Source organism: Ambystoma mexicanum, chromosome 1p (assembly GCF_040938575.1).
Source record: "Ambystoma mexicanum isolate Mex_15411 chromosome 1p, UKY_AmexF1_1, whole genome shotgun sequence".
Lineage (NCBI taxonomy): Eukaryota > Metazoa > Chordata > Amphibia > Caudata > Ambystomatidae > Ambystoma > Ambystoma mexicanum.
This window is the reverse complement of record NC_090921.1, coordinates 1,096,572,920-1,096,593,046: the sequence shown is the minus strand read 5'-3', so window position 1 is coordinate 1,096,593,046 and position 20,127 is coordinate 1,096,572,920. Positions and strand designations below refer to the sequence as shown.

The window sequence follows — 20,127 nt, the reverse complement described above, 5'->3', positions numbered from 1 at the left end:
GTCAAAAAAATAACAATCTGAGGGACCTTGACGCGTGAGGGATCATGGGTACAGTGAACGTCACACTAGGGATAGTATTACTGGCACGCCCTGTCGACGTCCCTTTTCGAGTTTCGAAAACAACAACTGTAATACTCCACAGCTTCCACTAGATGTCGGACTATGCACAGCATGTGAATCTAAGCAGATACAAGCATCAGAAATACGATTACGGTGAGTAATGTATCCCATATCCTGACTTCTCCACCAATGTACAGGCTAAACGCAAGTCGTATGACTCAGTCAAAAAAGTTCTTGCGCTTGAAGCAGGTCCTGTATGCACTACTATACCTGGCGACTGCGGATACAACATGGTGGAAGAGCGCATTTTTTTAAGACCCGACGGAAGCAGCAGCAAACATTGAATCCAGCAGTACTATTCCTCGCCTGAGGAAAGACCTTGGTGGCGGGGGGAATCCCTCTGCGTGCAATAATGAGCCTGACAATAGAACAATGATTGAATATCACATATGGTGACGGCCCATGCCCTTGCATTGACCAAGGGCACAAGTTCTAGATAACCTGGCGCAGGCTGCTTGACGGCTGCCATCTGAGAAGTCCCGCTATTTGCTCATGGTGCTCCCCAGGGGATTTCCATTTGTGTTTTATGGGGTCACGGGATCTATCGTCAAGTTGCGGGTGATGATATGGGAGGGGTGGGGGGAAGAAAGTCAATGTGAATTGCAGAGTTTGGATGACTTGTTCTGTTTTAAAAGTTGTTACATTTAATATTGAAAAACAGTGCAGGGTGCTCCTTGATTCCACACTACAATCTCATCACAGATCCGGCCCTTCAATGGCCGGGCACCAATATGTTCCAATCAAGTCATGACGGAAAATATTACATTCATAACATGGAATGTTTGTGGTCTCAATTACCCAATGAAGTCACGAAAGGTTGTGGCGTACATGAACCGCCAGACCCCTAAAGTTGTGATGCGGCAGGTGACGCACGCCATGGGGACCCACAATGAAGGGTTTGCAGCGACATGGGAACAGCAACAAGGCTATACTAATTATTCATCGTAATCACGTACTACCCCTTTCCAAGAAACTAAACGCAGCATAGACCCACAAGGCAGATATGTTATTCTTTGTGTCGAATTAGCGTCCGTCACCACAGCATTTGTAAAGACATATGGCCTGAATATAGATGACCCTGAGTTCTATGGTCAGATATTAGACGTTCTACTACGGGGAGCCCAAACACATTATCTGGGGAGGGGACTTTAATTTGATACTAAACTGTGTATTAGACGGATCCAGAAACACTCAATGGGAGATAACTAATGCAGGCCGCACTATGTTAAACATAATGCACCACCTTGAGCTAGTGGATGTATGGCAAGACCGAAACCCAGATATATGTGAATACACATATTATTCGACAGTCCACGATGCCCATTCAAGAATTGACTATTGGCTGATACCCGCCTCACTTATGCCACAGGTAAATGATTGTGAGATTCCCCATCGCGGGATGGACTGCCCCGCGCCCTCCGTGGCGCATGCCCCCTGCTTGTCTGTCGGACCCAATCTTTCTCGAGTCACTGCACAATGGTGCGGTGGAAGTTTTCCAAGAAATGTGGGTATGGTAAAGCATTACAGGATGGTCTGGGAGGCCTTCAAGGTGTGGGTCCGGGGGGAGGTCCTCTGTATGGCTTCAGGAGCACTGAAAGAAACTAGGCAGGAACTGGGAAGAGTAGAAACTGATCTTAAGATGCTAGAAGATGAATATGGAGATACGCAGGATAGAGCCCTGCTGGGTTGTATTAAGGGGAATCTTTTGAAGTTCAGAGAATTGGCAGATAGGGAGGTCCAATTGTTATATTATCCCATACAAGCGAGGCAATACAGAGAGGCCGATAGACGGGGCCGCCTTCTCGCTAATGCGGTCAAAATTGAAAAAGGGGTGCAGCATATAGCGGGGATAAAGGGCTTCTCTGGTTTCACTCCCACAACCCCAGAAGCGATAAATGATGAATTTCATGGGTTGTACAAGTCTCTATATCCGAGATCGGATGGTTGCTCGGCTGAAGAGCCGGAGAGGTATTTGGACGAGATACCGCTTCCGGAGCTACCATTGAAAGCCCAGCAGTCCATTAATCAGCCACTGATCCCATTATATCACTTCCATCTGGCAAGGGACTGGCCTAGACGGCTTGGGTATCGAGTGCTATAAGGAGCTGCGTGCCGATCTTGTTCCTCACCTGATACAGGTGTGGGAGTAGTCAATCTGTGTTGGCCGGCTTCCTCCTTCCCTTTCTGAGATGGTAATCACAATGCTGCTGCAACCGAACAGACCCGCCGCAGACATGGGCTCATACAGGCCATTATCCCTGATCAACTCGGATAGAATAGAAAAAACGTTTGCCAAATTGCTTTCCACCCATCTACTCCCACACATGCCGAAGCTGGTACACCCGGACCAGTCCGGTTTTATTCCTGGATGCTCAACAGCGTTCAATTTGAGAAGACTATTTGGTATTATTTTGCAACTTAACCCGAGTGCACAGGTGGTTGCTGCCTCATTGGATGCCGAGAAGGCTTTCGACTTGGTGTCCTCGCATTTCCTTTTCTCTGTGCTGCGCCAGATGTGATTGGGGAGTTCTTTATACAATGGGTCTGCTTAGTATATGCTTCCCTGACTGCCAGGGTCCGTACTGGGGTTACACTTTCTCCTGCGATTCTGCTTGGGCGCGGCACAAGACAGGGCTGCCCGCGTTCCCCACTGCTGTTTACACTAACCATAGAACCCCGTGCGTGTATTATGCTCCTCAAACCTATACACAGTGGCTTAAATATGACGGGCCCACCACAAATTCTCTCAGTCTACGCCGACGATTTGCTGTTATACATAAGAAACCCGGCTACACATCTTGCCCCGATACTGGAAGAGGTGCGAAAGTTTGCCACCTTCTCGGGATATCGTATCAACGAAGCTAAATCAGAGCTATTTCCGTTGAATGGGTCCACTATAGCCCCGCCAGATGGGTCACGGATAAATTTAAATACCTGGGCATAGTGATTACGCATACATCTCTCCCTATTGGCTGAAAATTATAAAACATATTTACAAACATTGGAGGACAAGTTGAATCTCTGGGCAAGGCTCCCCATCTCCCTGTACGGCAGGCTCTCCCTCTTAAAAATGATTGTGGTCCTCAAGCTGCTATATTATTTCACGAATGTCCCGATCTGGCCCGGCTGTGCGTTTTTTGTTGAGTTGAGATCATTAGCAATCGGCTTCGCATGGGGAAACGGAACCCCGCGTATGAGATGGGAGAACATGATCAGGCCGTGCGAGTAGGGTGGCCTACAGGCCCCGGACTTTGAGCTATATTATGAGGTATCGCAGGCACAATTCACCAGATACTGGTACTTAACACAAGACCGACCAATCCATGCGATACTGGAGGAGTACAGCGCCTCCCCGTCGAGTTTAAGAACTATTGTCCTCATCAATCAACACGCATACATGCACATTTGACCCGGTTCCCACAACGGTGAATGCCTGGGCCAGAATATTCAAGAGGCTGGACAACCCCCACACCCAGCGTCGGGGCGTTACCGCTCTGGAATTGCATGGGGCTTCCCCCTACATATGATAGACATGCAAAGAGGATGGGACCCCACTGACACCCTAACATTACACAATTGCTTCCCTGAAGGCTCTTTCCTTACTTACACAGACTTCTCTGTTAAATTGGGTGATAATCCTGAACTGGAGCTCCCATCCCTTTAAGATGAGGTAGCAATACCCTTGAGATGGATGGGGATGCAGAAATTATTCAAACATCAATAATCAAAACGACTCAGGTAGTTGGCAAAAGGGTAACTGTTTTAATATCAGTTATCTAAAACAGGCAGTACAACGGACATCGCAGTGTAAGAACTCTCAATGCATCTAGAAAAAAAGCTTTATTTTATTGAAAGAAATCGTCATAGGTGACGTTAACCAACATATTACTAACGTCGTCCTATGTGGCAAACTACAAAAACCTAGTGGTAAGTGTGATGGGGTCTAAGGGAATATCTACGTATACGATCCATACTCGTCTAAGGCAGTGAGAGAAAGTGATTTGTTTCTTAACATCAGGTAGGGCAACTAAGGCCTCCCCATAAACAGGTCACTATGAATGTCACTAAATACACAACGTCCCATTGGCTATGCAAACTATAGGACTATTGATCATGCGCTCCCGTACCATTGGTTGATACTCTAACCTCCATCAGTACTTTCCTCCTAAAATAGCAGCACACAGGCTGAGCTTCCAGGTGCTGGTGAGCTAGTCTTAACCATAGCTTCCCACCAATTAGCATATTCATCCATCATCACCTCAGTGGTTTGCTGTCAATTAGGACTTTGAACTTGTCCTTGGGAGTATTCTTAGCTCTGGAGAATTCAGGGGAGTGAAGGCACGCTCTGCCCTCATGCGTAGGTGTGACCATAGTATTCATCCAACTTCATCCATCGACGTGACTGAAGACCACAAATTTGAGTTTCAAGTGTATTAAAATACAATTTTCTAATGGACCTCTGACATCTTCCTTGTTTTTATCCATGTTTTCTGAACAGGAATTTAGTTCTTTCACACAAATCTGTATCCAATGTCTGCATTCTCCAGCCTGATAAGACCTTGGCTTCTTGGCTTGGCTTCATGGCTTCTCCAGCCTCACCTTTCTGAGATTCACTTTGTAATTCATTTGCTTTCTCACTGCGACACACTGGAAAAGAGGCCTTTGTTTTTAGCCCGGCTCTGCTATAGTTTGTCGTGGAAACATCCAATCTTAACTCACTTATGCATAAATGTATATGTTGGCTCATTCTGCAATCTATTCACTATTAAGCTAGCCTCAAGAACACTACACGTATAAACTGACTTTATATCTTCATCCATTTTGTAGCATAAGTCTCTTCATCTTGATCCCAAAATGCCACTCATCTTCGATCCTTTCTTGATGCCTTATAGAATATCCGCATTCTTTAGTCTGCATCTCTTCTATGCACGTCAGTTTTGATTCTATGTGACGTTACCATTCATTTTCTCTGCTTCTTCTGGGATTTTATTTAAATGTCCATCATACTTTCTTGTATGCTGGTATGGTTTTCTAAATGGGAACCTTGCTTCCAGGATTTTCCTTGGTATCCGTATTTTCACTGTTACCGCACGGGTCTCACACTCTGGTTCGGTTCCCAACACATAGGCAAGATGGGCGAGGCGATTGAGGCGGGGGTACTTAGCTCCTTCTCTACACTCCGATCAAATCGTTACAATATTACAGGATTAGAGTAGAGCGGCGGTCAGGAGGCGCTGGCCGTCGTTCCTGGCTGAACCCAGCAAATGTGATATTTTGGGGACTGGGGTCACTGGTTGGAATCACAAGGGACTGGTGTATAGGCTATATAAGAAATGTCAAGACACTTGGGTAAAATCTCAATGTCAAAGAAAAGTGGGAGACAGACTTGGGCAGGATGGTGGACGACGCTCAGTGGCTCCGCTGGTGTCCCTTAGCCAAACAGGTGTCGCTTAATGCCAGGTACAGACGTATACAATTTAAGATATTGAACCGATTGCACTACACCCCAGCAGAAATTGCAAGATTCGCTCACATGGCTGATAGCGGATGCGTTAAATGTGGCGTTGATGTGGCCGACTCATACCACATTTATTGGAGCTGCCCGCGAATGGCCCAATTCTGGCAGATGGTTGCAAATTGTGTGTGTGAAATTACAGATGTCCCTCTCTCCCCCCATGTTGTCACCTCCCAAATACCTGTTCTGAGACATAGGAAAGGTAACTGTCAAAATACGCCGCCTATTTAACCTTCGTTCTTTGATTGCCAAAAAATGTATACTGTATCATTGGAAATCGAAGGTCGCCCCGGACATTAAAATGTGGCTCAAAGAAATGACTTATGTAAATGACAGCGAGGAGGGATGTATATATCTCTGATAACACCAAGTTGTAGACCTAAGGACATTTGGGAGCCTTTCCGAGAATACTTGCGAAAACTGAGATCGACTCAGTAGAGGTCGATGTCTTGGAACTCATAACAAGATGTTTAACCCCAATAATGCTTGAATGTATGTATACAAATGTGCTTGATGCTGCTAGTTATATTAAGATATGTGTACGTGTTTCTGAGGAAGTATGTCTTGCACTCTATTAAATAACTTTTTTTTTTTTTTTAAAGAAATAAAGAAAATATCCTTGGGAGCCATTTCCCCCCAAAAGTATGTCCCCTCCAGCTCACAGATGGGCCCCCAGCAAGCTGAACAATGGGTTTGATTGTTGAACTTCTCTAAGTGTCTGCTTAGAATTCCTCAAAAGGAGCCACTGTCATTGCTCTTAGATCAGGTGGTATTCTAGATCGATAGAGGGTAGCAAGCGGTCTTTGCTAGGGGTAGATTTGCAAAGCCAATGTATATTTAATATACAAAGTTAAAATGTAGAAACATGTTTGGTCATTTATCTCAAAGTACGTAAAACCCATCTTTTAATATCTCTGGGAACAACCTCTATACACTGTGGTTCCCCTTTCGGAAGAGATTTGATTAGTGGAAGAAAATATGAGCGAATCTAATAAATGGAGAGTGACTGCATTGCAAATGGCGCCAGTGAATTTGTCGATGCCTGCAAGACATGGGTCAATGGGTTATTTATATAAAATGTACCTGTTGATGCTTAATTTAATGCATTTAGTAGTGCTACTCCCTGGAAACACAAGTCGTACAATATGTGATGTTTGTATAGCACTGGTTAGTAAAAGATGTGGACGTGGGGACTGATCAAGGGTGTACCTTTTAAGTTAGAAGGTTTTCTCTACATTCCTCGAAGTTGTGCCCCACAGTCATTCTAATTACCTTTTGGGGTCATTTTGTCAAGCCTTAATTTGACAGCAATTTTTTGCCCCCTTGCAAAAAACTGATTTTTGCATGGATAAACATTACTTTCTCACTTTAGCCTCTTTAGCTAAAGAGGTTGTAATAAATATACCAGCTCGTTATGTGAATGGAAAGATAAATAGATTTCGCACAGCATTTTACAAATGTGTTTAATAAGCTAGAAGAAGCGGGAATCGTACACTGCTGTTGTCAAAGAATCATTGAAGGAACTCCAGAGTACTGTAAGTCATAGAAACAAATAATGCCCTCGGTATATAAAGAGGCAATTGTGTTTTTCGATGGGGAAAACGGAGTGTTCAACATACTGCACAATGACCGTGTACCAGTTCACTATTAGGTTTGTCCAATATTTACAAAGGGTAATTAAGGAGTGAGTGAGCTCACAGGTTTGGGTAAGTAACTCTAGTGCCTAATTTTCATTTTGACCAGGGTTCTCTGTCCTGCTCTGTCTCCATGAGGCTTGTGGCTGCCAGCTTGGCCAAAACGGTCCCTCGCAAACTCTGGAGTTCAAAGCCTAATGCTTCTTGAGTTGTGGCTGATGTCTCGATTAATGGTGGTCCCCCTGGACTCTCCTTTTGAGTGACCCGACCCAATAGCCTTATGTTTTTTGTGTGGATTTAGATGCCACCAACTGGAACTCTGGGTACTTCATCTTTGCAACTACAGGCACTTTTGCAGGTTGTTCAGAGTCTAGGCCTAGTCTTGGGCGCTTTGGTTCTTTGATGAGCCCTTGCATTGATATTGCCTACACCAACTCCTAAATATGCTGCTCACCCAAGATGTGAAGACCTTCATTAGGCTTACCTTTCTTCTTCAGCCTACTCCTCTGTCCCTCTCTCTCCCTCAGTCTTTCTCACTCACTGTGAATAAATGCCTTGCCAATTCTGCCCCCAAATACTTAATGGAGAAACTGGTGAAAACTACGTTGACTCGTCCCACTAGGACCCAGCACGCAGCTTGCCTGAAGATACCGAGATTCAACTTGAAGACAGCGGGGGGCAGGAGCTTCCCTGTAATGGCTGCCCAACTCTGGAATTCCCCATCAACTACCCTAAGATCCTACTAGTCATTCTTTAGGTTTAGGAAAAGCACCAAAAGTTGGCTCTTCGCAAATGATTCTTAATATGTAGATTGCTCATACCTTTTGTAGATAATTGTAAATCTCCCCTTGTAAATAATAATAATGTATAGTGTCTTGTAACATCATACTGTGTATTGTGCACCTGTATCCATATGTAACATGTAAGCCAAAAAGTTATTCCATATGTAATATGTAAGCCAAAAAGTTATCTTGTAACTCACCTAGATACCTCCGGGTTTGGAGCACAATATAAATAAATAAATAAATAAACAAACAATTGTCCCTCAATGTTAAGGACTGTCTCTTCGCCTCCCTCACTCACTAATTCTTCTTTGTCTTCTGTGTGAGAAACCTGAGGGTATTCTCTCACGTAGACCTCAGGACCTCCTTATTCAGGTGGCCGGGGGAGGGCTGGCGCTCTCAGATCCCAACCCTGGGGACGGACAAGCGAGGGAGGATCACCTGGGTAGGGGTGCCTGGGGTTGTGCTCTGGAAAAAACCCCAGGTGAGTCGCGATATTATGCCAAGGAAGAATGAGAGGAGATTGGGATCCTTGAAACCTTTGTAGGTTGTACTACATCCATCTCCTTTCTTCCCAATGAAGCTCCCTTATTAGAATCCCACCACCCATACACCTCTGGTAAACCAATTAAAAGCCCAAACCCTGTAACAGTAGGAAACAAAATCTCTCAGAATCACTGTTTTCATGTTGCCCCCAGAATAACCCCAACCATTCTTCTCCACGTCCCTCTGATTATTATTTCCTGCATTCCCAACCTGCTTGGATAAAAACACTACTGTTCCTGCAAGCCCCCTTGTTTATTTCAAGATAATAATACCGGTGATTCCTTTTGCATCACCAACCCTACCAATCTCACCCTTCTGAGTTTACCAAACCCCTTGGGACGAAGAATATAATTTCACATGACAAAAAAAAAAAACTTTTGACACAAGCCCTTTCAAACCCCTCCCACCCCCCGTGGAAGACAGCAGACTAATTCGAAAACTTTTTACCTGACATGTCCCAACCAAAGGGCCAGGTAAAGTCAGGCAATTGACCAATACTACACACACCTGACGTCCCTTTCCCTTCCCCCAACAGGGATAAAACGTGGAGCACAAGAGCACAGGAGGAGCAAGTCTGACAGTACGACATGAGCTGGCTCAACACAGCAGTTCAAGCAAAGGCAAAAGACGGCGCATAACGATAGGGTGACAAGGAGAGAAGCAACCTTGCCCTTTCCGACCAGGGCCTGTGAAACCTCTGCGGGTGGAAACCTAAGACTGAGAACAGTGGCCCTTGCTGAACTACTTAACACTGGTATCATGTTACCCTCCTCCCCAAGGCTATTGCTCTCTTTACTGAGGAGACCCCTCCTACTGTGGGCATCCACCCTCATGTTACTTCTATCATTAGCCAGGCCAGCTGCACTTAGCATTCTGCGCGTTGGAATTATGGCCCCCACCTACAGACCCTCGGCCACTCACCTGAGCGTCGAGCCCCCTAACGTCTACCTCAATTCTCCCGCCTTATGGCTAGACCACTTCACCATAAAACCCACACCCAACCAACCATGTCCCACTCGCCAAAGAAACAAAAGACTAGGAACTAGATTCCTGGGCATGACAGGACATCCTATGCACCCTAGCATCCACTCGAAACGTCCATCGCCCAGCCTTTCCCTCCTATGTCCCCTACTCCCCAGCGTCCCCAGTCGACCTCGGCGTCACCAAGCAAAGCCACACAGATCAAGGCCGCTCTGGTCAACGCAAGGTCCCCAGCAGCACATGCACTGGACATTGCCGATCTTATCAAGACTCAGGAGCTTGACCTCATTGCCATCTATGAGACCTGGCTGCACCCTGCCTCGGGCCCAGCACTATCATTGGCCATCCCCCCTGAGTACTCCATCTCCAGATGCGACCGCACCTCCAGAGGTGGCGGGATTGCATTCATCAATAAAAACTCACTAGGACTTAGAACCCTACCAAGCACTAATCTGGAATCGGCCGAGCTACTCTCTGTCAAACTTCCTCTATCTGGCAACCAAACAGCCACTCTACATCTAATATACAGACCACCTGGTCCCCCCACATAGTTTGTGGACCACATTACCTCCTTAGTACTTGATAAAGCAAAAACTAATCCTCAAACAATCATCCTTGGAGACCTTAATCTAGGTCACCAAGACCCCAATGACTTTACGCCCACTGACCTCGCTAACACCTTAACAGATCTAGGCTTCTCCCATCATATACAAGAATCCACCCACATCAAAGGGAGGTCCTTAGACTGGCTAAACGACACCAACTGTAACACTAGCCTACTCTCGAATGTTTCATGTGCCTGGTCAGATCACCACATCATCACGTTCAACATTGAAGCAGCTCGCCTGCCTATGCCTTCCATCGCCCCATTCATCCCTACTAGAAACAAAAAGAACATAACTTCCGAAAAGTTACTCCCCCCTTATCCTTCCCACCCTCAATAACATCACCGACCTTTGCTCGGACCCCACCACCCTAACTGACACCTATCACCAGACAGTGCTCTCAGCTATAAACTCCATCGCCCCGCTCAAACTAAGGAGACCTAAACAGCATGCGCACCTCAACTCGTGGTTCACACCACAGCTCAGAGTGCTATGCAAAGAGAAACGCAGCACGGAGTCACGCTGGAAAGGTCACCAGTCTGATGCCCACAAGGACGTCTATTCTTAGCTACTCTCAACTATAAAGAAGCCATATTCCAGGCCAAAAAAGAGTCCTATAATAATCGCATCCTATCAGCACAATCTAATACCAAGGAACTATTCAAAATTCTCAAGGAACTTGAGACTCCTGCAGCACCTCCTGACTCCTGCACCAAAGACAGTAATTGGTGCTCCAATATACAGACAGCACTTCTGGGCAAAATTGCAACCCTCAAATCTAAAATTAGAGACAAACAAAACTCCTTACAGTCAGATCAACTTCTGACTTTTCCTACGGCTAGCACCTGTCAAGCCAACCTGAACTGCAAACCGTTCGCCTTCTCCCCTCTTACCATTCCGGAAGTAAAAGGGATTATAAACAACCTCAAGCCTTCCAACTGCCAAGGTGACCCCTGCCCTGCTCCCATCATCAAGGAAGCATCTCACGAATTAGCTCCCTTCATCACGGCCTTCATAAACGCCTCCTTCAAAACTGACAACCTCAAGGATGCCTGGGTGATCCCACTTCTTAAAAAACCATCCCTTGACCCCAACATACCAACTAATTTTAGACCCATCACTACAGTCCCGTTCCTGCTTAAGATTCTAGATCGTGCAGCATACTTGCAGATCCAAGATTATCTTGAATCCAACAATCTTCTTGGATTAAGACAATACGGTTTCCGCCTTAAACATGGGACTGAAACAGCCTTGATCGACCTGAAAACCCAAAAGGAGATACTAAAGGATAATGGGAAGTTAGCGGTACTCCTTCTCCTCGACCTCTCCGCGGCATTCGATTTGGTCAACCACCAAATACTCTGCCAACATCTTAAATCTGCGGCCTACTTCTCGGACTCGGCCAACGCGTAGATCCACTCTTTCCTAAGTAACAGATCCATGCAGGTCTTCTCGCCTACAGCCTCTGCTGACCCCTCCCCAATTAACTGTGGCGTCCCTCAAGGGTCATGTGTATCGCCCACTCTCTACAATGTGTTCACCAAACCCCTCTTCGATGTGCTTGATTATCTGGGTGTCTCCTACACTAACTATGCGGACGACACCCAGATACTCATTCCCATATTGGTGATCACACAGCTGATACCAAATCCTTGAACGATGTCTATTTGGTCATCCAGGCCTGGATGGCACAACACGAATTATGCCTTGACGACAAGACGGAGCTTCTTTCACTAGGTTTGACTCAACGCCTCAATAAATTAGACCAAGCCTTCAAGTCTTTCAATATTGATGGCAATGACATCAAGGTCTCAGTAGACACCAAAACTCTAGGCGTTTATCTGGGCTCTGCTCTCTCTCTGAACAGACAGACAAAAGCAGTTAAGTCTGCCTCTGCCTATACGTGCAAACTTATCACCGCCTACAGACCTTTTCTAAACTTGCACAATTGCATTACCCTGGCAAGAACACTCATTATGTCCAAAATCGACTACTGCGGTGCCCTCTACTTGGGGACCAGCCAGTCTAACCTCAACAAACTGCAAACAGTCCAGAATAATGCCAGCAGGGCAGCCCTCAACATCCCGAGGCGATCCCACATTTCCAACGTCAGATCTGATCTACGTTGGCTCCCAGTAAAACACAGAAACGCCCTGAAAACTCTAGCCTTGACTCATAAATGCCTGGACAACAAAGCCCCACCTTACCTCGCCTCTCGTCTCGCACTCCACACGCCCTACTAGACCACCACAAATTCACAGCCTCATCTTGCCTAGATTTAAACTCCAAAAATCTGGTGGTGTGAGCTTCCCTGTCCTAGCTTCTAAGCTATGGAACTCCTTGCTCACACCCATCAGAACTGAGCCTTCTTTCCTAACCTTCAAGAATAAAACCAAATCCTAGTTGTTCATGCAGAGCGTTTGAAGCACCACACTCAAAATCTGGCACCCACTTGTAATATACTGCAACTGTGTATATATAATCTGTACTGTACTGTAAATATGTTTTGTATGTACTGTAACTGTTCCTAAGAATATGTGCCCGGTTGCCCTCGGGCCTGGTTGCACTTTACAAATAAAACAAACTTCAAACTTGTGTCTGTCCTTACTGTTGCCACCATGAGGCCTTACATCTGTTACTGCTTCGTTCTTTTCCTTGTTCCCTTCCAGGTCCTTGTAATGTTCCTCCACCTCCTCACCCCTCTCTCACTTCTCTGATCTTTCTCTTCCACTTCTCGACGCCCTTTCCATTACTTTCACCTGTCCCTGTTTTGACCCTGGTTTCTTCATAATATCCTCGGCTCCTCTTTATCCTCTCGCCTCCTTCTCAGCTCTTGTAGGCCTTTTCTGCCTCCTTGCCACACTCTCATGTTGTTTTTTGGGGCTGCCCCTCTCAGTTCTCTTTTTCCCTCTCCACTGGGCCATCCTCCATTCCTCCCGATCGCTTCTGTTCCCCCTCCTCCATTGCTGTATCCTCTCCACCTTTCATTCTTCCCATGTACCATTCCTCGCTCACCCCTCTCTACATTCTTGCTGGAAGCGGGGAGGGAGTGAGTGCGCATGCGTGTGGGATCAGTGCATCATCAGCCCTTTTCCTGACAAGCCTCCCACCTGAATGCAGGGCCTCCTGCTGAATCTTTGCAGCAGTAAGACTCTGAGCTTTGAATGAGCGTAGTCTGAGACCAGTAGTATATCGAGCAGGGATCAGCTTGTCCCCCAAAGTGTTTCTTTGGTGAGCCATACCGAGACAATCTGGGCACAATGACTCTCTGCCATTGAATGTCCAGCCAGCGGGACACCTTTCCTGTTCGGAAGAGGTGTCCCGTTGGAAGGATAATGAGGGTGCCAAGCAGGAGAACACGGCAAACGGGTGTCCATGTCCCGCCCCACTCTTGGCCACTGCAGAAGCTTTCAGCGGTGCGGGAAACGGACACCAGACAGTGTTGCTGTGTGCTCTGCCTCCAGTCCTGAGCTCATTCACTCTGACTTCCGAAAGAAAGATGATTTCTTGCTGGAGTCACAGTGCATCCAACTCCAGAAAGAAATTATCTGACTTCAGTTCTGTTTTTCCAAGCTAACGCATCAAAGAGTTACGGCACTCTTCTGTTCTTCAGTGAACTTCGTCAGCTATTTTCAATCTATGAACATGTCGAAGATTTCGATCTCTGACCCCCACCGGATATGTCTGTGGTGTCTTGGTACCGGTCACCGTACCTCTGACCGTAACTCCTCTCAGGCGATGACCGAAAAGGCTCTGAGGGAGCTTAAAAGGTAAATTGGCGTGGGGAGGCTGCCTACAAAGTAGCCTCTGAAGAGCTCAAAAAGAAAGACTTATGAGTCGAGAGATTCTCCTCAATGGAAAAGATCTAAAAGATCTCAATCGAGAAGTCGATTGCGCCATTCCTCGTCTTCAAAGAAGGCCAAGAAACAGCGTCAGAGGTCACCTTCGACCTCTAATGATTCTCTCGGCTGAGGTAATCAAATGTCCAACTAAGTCTGACCCCCCAGCAAAGTGGGATGCTTTTCATAAAGAAATGCTTAGAATCTTCAAGGATGTGGCCCGGCGCCCTCGAAGGACAAGCTGAAAGCCCATGCCCCTGTCGATCTGCATCAAGACGGCAAAGGTAGGTCGAAGACGAAACCTTCGAAACGGAGCCATAAGCCGGAACAGCATAGAGAAAAATCTTGATCTGACGAGAAATCATTGAGGGTTTCGACAAGTCAGGAATCCAGTTCATCGAGGGATCCTTCAAAAAAGCATAAAAAGTCGACAACGCCAACGATTTTGCTAACACCATCGGCATCGGAGCCGTCGACACGTGTTGGAGGTTGACTGACAAAATCAACTCAACTTGGAAGTCATTGTCGGCGATTTACTTGAAGTTGTCGAAGCCAACAGTAACCCAAGAAAAGGTTTTCAAACCCTTGCCAAAGACAGATTTCCTAAAGTCTTTAGCCTCTATTTATGAAGAAAATGAACCTTCAGATGATACCACACCACCATTTGGGTTGCAATATGGCACCCCTAATGTGCCAGAGGAATTAATCTCCGAAGAGTCTAGGTTAAAAGACTTGTATGATAACCTTCAATCAGCCAGTGATTTAGATACCTCTTCTGAACTGGAATTTGGTAAACCAGATCCTACTGACCACGCTGACTCCTCATAATGAGCAAGGTGATCGTTTTTAGGTTGTAGCAGGCCTACTCCTTCTTTCAAGCAGGATGACCTGACATATATTTTTGGACCAGGGTCTCCAAAAAGCTCAAATTTTGGCTTTTCACATTGCACTACAAAGAAGGGTCTCAACAAATTTGGAGACACCAGAGACTGCAACTGCAGAAACTACAAATTTTGCTAAGAAATATAGGCCATCCAGCAGTGACCCAGAGTACTTTACAAAACATCCAACACCAGACTGTTTGGTGGTTCAAGCTGCTACATCTAATAAGCAATAAGCATACCCCTCTATCCCTCCTGATGGGGAGGATAAGAGAGTGGACGCCTTGTTTGTTGTCTCAGCTGTGAGGCCGTGGCTTGAATAGGCATGCGTTATGGCCTACCTCACTCTCTCTTTTGGGCAGATTTTGGGTCATCAGCATTTTTTGATTTTAAATTGTCATTCTGATATACTGCATCTTTTGGACATGGTAACCTTTATGGATGAGTGTATCCAATAGCAACTGTACATGAAAACATATTTGCATGGAAAGATTGCCTTTAAAAGTGGTAATGTCATTCAACTGTGTTTTACATTCAGAATGCTTTGTACTTGTCTCCCGAAAGAAACGCAAAGCATTATGCTATGCTCTTTTAGGCTCCGTACAACAGAACCCTGTGTGTTAACCAACAATTATAAGCTCATTAGGATCAAGGATTCTGGAAGTGCAAAATAAAAACAAATTTCACCCCGTACTGAAAATCAAGTCGGCACCCATGGCTTTTGACGAGCATGGTTAGGTCATTGTAAATTTGGTCTACACACGCACATAACGTATGTTACGGTTTAGGGCTGCTAATAGGTGGGGGTGGAGGGGCGAGGATTTTGTATTCCCCACTTTATTCCTGCTACCTTACTAACTGCAATTCCTCACTTCACTGTAGCCATGTGCATTCCTGTTTTAAAAAAAGCTCTTCTCCTTTTAACCACTGCCATCAACCTGACCCATTGTTTTTAAGTTGAGTATTTGTTCAAACATTGTCTGTCAATTACACAACTTTTTTGTTTTTCCAACAATTGCGTTTCCAGAATGTTATTTTCAAATTTTGTATCAGATACCCTCCGTCATTACACAGTGGGGGATGTGCCGTCTGTCTCTAACGATGACGCACTTTGAGACGAGTGGTGAAAGGTTTAGCATCACTTTGCAATTCACCTCACATAATATTTTGGTCATATTCGACTGCATTCAATACTTGATAAAAAAATATGTACTTTAAATATAATTGCAGAGGTTTTCTGTGTATTAGAGTGGAGTAAAATACTAGTGGTCCTGCAGTGCTCCATAGCCTACTAGTTATTAAACACATTAGCCCTCTCACATGCATTTGATTTTCATAACCTGAGGTCCTTAACCTGTGCTACTGTGTTTTGTCTGCCTGCAGGGTGTTGCTGTGCATTGTATGCTGGGTTATGGGAGGACAGGAACCATGCTCGCCTGCTACTTAGTGAAAGCCAAGAAGATGACTGGTGTTGACGCCATCAATGAAATCCGCAGACTGCGCCCAGGGTCAATAGAGACTTCTGAACAAGAGAAGGCAATCATCCAGTTCCACCACCACATCAAGTGATGCCACATCAGAACTGAAGCTGAGGTCTAGTGTCTAAGCTGGCACCTTTGGAAAGAGAAGACCCGCTTTCTACTGACAACTTCCCCTTTATACTGAGTTCAGTGAGACTTGCTTATTGTGCGCCACTCATAAAAACCCATATTCAGAGAGGTCTCACTGGATCTGTATGGGACACTATTCCATGGAGTACAGAACCCTACCTCTGCCGCAAGATCTGCTGCAACCACAAGAACCACTATCAGAACTGCAGGTTTCTCTGCGTTCTGAATTCTTACTTTGACTGTGATCACCTGCAATAGGTTCTTTGTTAAATTTGATTGGCTGCACCAAATTTGCCAATGAGAAATATTTTATCAATGCCAAGCATCTCTATACATTTCTTCTTCCTCTACAAAGACTTTTTCTGATACTATAAATATAAAACTTGGTAAATCAATGACCTACACATACAGCATCCCAAGCATTGGGCAAACATCCTGCAGGTACAATGTTGTTAGATCATGAGTGCTGCCATTTGAAAAAGCAAAAATAAATGTACAATGTTCAGTTAATGAGATAGTGTGTTTTTAAAGCGGGCCTTTTGAAACAATCTCTAAACAATAGCAAACAATACTGTATGCCAATCCTTTTACATCAGAAAAACACAACAAACATAAAATTACTTCTGCCTTTTGTTAGTCATCCCAAAAGGCAACCCGCACCCAACCCAACACCTCAGTGATATCTCATAAATACAGTACCCTCTCAGCGGGCATCTGTAACACCACAGCCGTTGTTCCATGCCTTCCAAATAAGGAAGTATTTGGTAGATAGCACTACATGCTCTCCTCCCACAATCCAGATTGACGGAAATATAATCCCATCTCCTACTATCTTCTGGAATTTAAAACATTGGAAATGTGAGAAAATTGATGACTCTAATAATTGAATTTTCAGCAATCGCAGTCCACTGTGAAAAGATGTTGTGCCATTTTCGAGACATTGCTAATTAATCCTACTTTTAAAACGATAAGTGTAATTGTGAAATGAGCTGCGTGTTTATCTTACTTGCACCTTCATCATTTTATTTGAAAATTGTTGTCAATGGCGGCAATGACATTAACGGACATTGGAGTGCTGTATAGAAATAGTCGTAAGGCCACATATAAAATATGCAGCCTTCGTATAAAATGCACCAGTAAAACCAATAACAAAACTGTCATCCAGCAAGAGAATGTTTTTACTTAAGTTCAGTCGTCCATAAACTTGTCACTAGGGCAAACCTTTGAACTGGCTCCTTAAAGGTAACAGATCAGGGACTTGATGTAAAGGAATATGAAGCTTGACCTAATGGTGCACAGTAAAGAATGACTGTGCACAAATGAAGAATACTGCAAATGAAATGCTAACAATAACCTTAACTGAAAATAACCAAGTTCATAATGAAAAAAGCAAACCTGCAACCCCTTTAATAATAAAAAACATTAAATTGATCAAAGGAATCACTCTTGGGAGCAGCATGATTTAGAACAGCCTCAGTAAGGGGTTCGAACAATTGCAAACAATTTGGCTTTTTTGCAACAACAGAAAAAGTAGGTATTTGTGCTTTTTCCATTTAAAATCCCTTTTTTTGCATACATTACTCTACATTTTTGTATCCCTTTTGTTTTTTACTGCTTCACTTTGTCAGTTATTTTTTCGGAGACACTGAACATGCTGTAAGTACTGCGCTCACTAAAATAGCGTGCCTGTGAATAGAAGATCTGCAGTACCTGAAAATCTCTCATTAAAATGTATCTTTACTCCTTTGACGTTGAGAGCCCCTGCAGATCCAGAGATTAAGAGATCCTAACAAAGATTGTGGACTGAAGGGGAGCTAGTGTGGCTGACTCCGGACTGGGGAGAGCTGCTCGAATTTCAAAGCATGAGATCAACCTGGATACAGCATGAAGAAAGGCTTCCCGGCGAGTGAGGATGGAGTTTTGTAGGCCATACAGACTGAATTATCATTGTCAAGATCAAAGCGTACCAGAGAGCGAGGTAATAAAGATCAGAAAAGCAGCTAAAAGATTTGATCACTTTGAGCAGATTTAACTAAATAATTAAAAAAGGACTAGGATACAAGATGACCCCCAGAGATATAGTGGCAGAAAACAAAGAAAGAGAATTAACTGACATGGAAAGAACATTTGACAAGAAATGATGGGAGGGTGAAGAAGGATGTAACAAAAGAGAAAACCTTTGGTGTTAGAGGTGTGTCTGAAAGTCAGAAGGCAGTCACATCTCACTGCTCTGAAAGGAGATGGGCACCCTAAAGGGAGGAAACAGAGTTACCTCTCTGGTGTATTTTGTTTATTGGTGCATGGGTACTGTCACGAAGCAGAGTATGATCTTTATGAAGTAGACGCAGAAGTTGAGGCTTAAAAGATAGTTTTTGTAGGGAGCTGTAGGACAACCAAGGACAAGGAGGCCTCGGTAGCGGCAGAAGTAAGGGCTGAATGATGGGGAGGGAGGGGTGGGTCAGTCAAGGTTCTCTGAGTTAGTTTTGGGTGGCTTTCTCCATCCTTTAAAACATCTTTTTGCTCTCCTACTATGCCTTCAGTCTTTGTCTATCTCCTCGATGAGTCGCAATGGTCTTGTGCCTAAAGGATCCTTTCCTATACCTCTTTCTTCTGCCTCAGTGATGCTTTGCCATGTGCCCATATCTGCACCACTCCTCCACTAAGATACCTTGCTCTTACGGTGTGTCTGCTCCTCTCGCATCCCGCTGGTCCTGAAACCTTTCTCCTCAACTCCTCGTAACACACTCTGCCCTCTCCTCAAATATCACCTCAAACTGTATTCTGAATGCAGTCCTACATTCCCCTTTTGTCCCCTGCAACCTCCAACTGATACTCAGACACTTTCCGCCTTTGACACAGTGGACTTCGACCTAGTATTGAACAGATTGTCAGAGGTAGCTCAGGTGTCAGAAGATGTGTGGCAATGGTTTTGCTCATTTCTACAGCATAGGATTCGAGTAGTTAAACTAGGGAGTTGCTATTCTGATGACCTCGCTGTTCAATGCAGAGTTCTGCAGAGGTCGTCGTTGTCCCCGATATTATTTATTGTTTATCTCCGACCTCTGATGGCCATTTTCTTAAAATTTGTCCTACAATATCATTCCTATGCTGATGATACACAAATCTAAATTAGATTAAAATCTGCAACTGAACAAGTTATTGCGTGTGCCAAAGCGATTAAAACGTTATGGTGCTTGGCCCAAAACATCTGCTTAAGAATTATCTAGACTCCAATGTTTGTCTGAAAATATTTGATGCCGATACCCCCTTCTCTAGTAAGGTGAAAAATCTTGGTTGTATATGGCAAGCCTCACTGGATTATAAAACTCAGGTTTTGGAAGTAGTGAACGTTTTTTTTAATAAACTTAGACTTCTGAAACCCATTTTGCCATTTATACCCAAAACTGAACACGTAGGAGTTGTAGGGACAATGGTGAACAATGGTGAATTTTCTAGGCTTGATTATGCCGGCACTCTCCTCCTGGAGCCCCAGAGACTCAAATACATCCCCTTCCCCCCGGACCCCAGGTAACCTAGAACACGGCCGTCAAATGGATTTTTAATTTACCTAACATCGAAGAAGATTACATTGGCTCCCAGTGAGGAGAAGGATT

The 20,127-nt window shown here is 44.8% G+C and overlaps 1 protein-coding gene across 3 annotated transcripts in view; it reads left to right on the top strand.

The window, feature by feature from the left end:
• Positions 1 to 17,023, top strand: part of DUSP23 (dual specificity phosphatase 23) — a 197,494-nt gene extending 180,471 nt beyond the window's left edge. For all 3 annotated transcript variants that reach the window (XM_069604698.1, XM_069604699.1, XM_069604700.1), the window contains exon 3: positions 16,287 to 17,023. In XM_069604698.1, coding sequence (XP_069460799.1) covers positions 16,287 to 16,472 — 186 coding nt within the window. In that variant the 3' untranslated portion in view covers positions 16,473 to 17,023. The remainder of the gene's footprint in view (positions 1 to 16,286) is intronic.
• Positions 17,024 to 20,127: the final 3,104 nt, after the last annotated feature.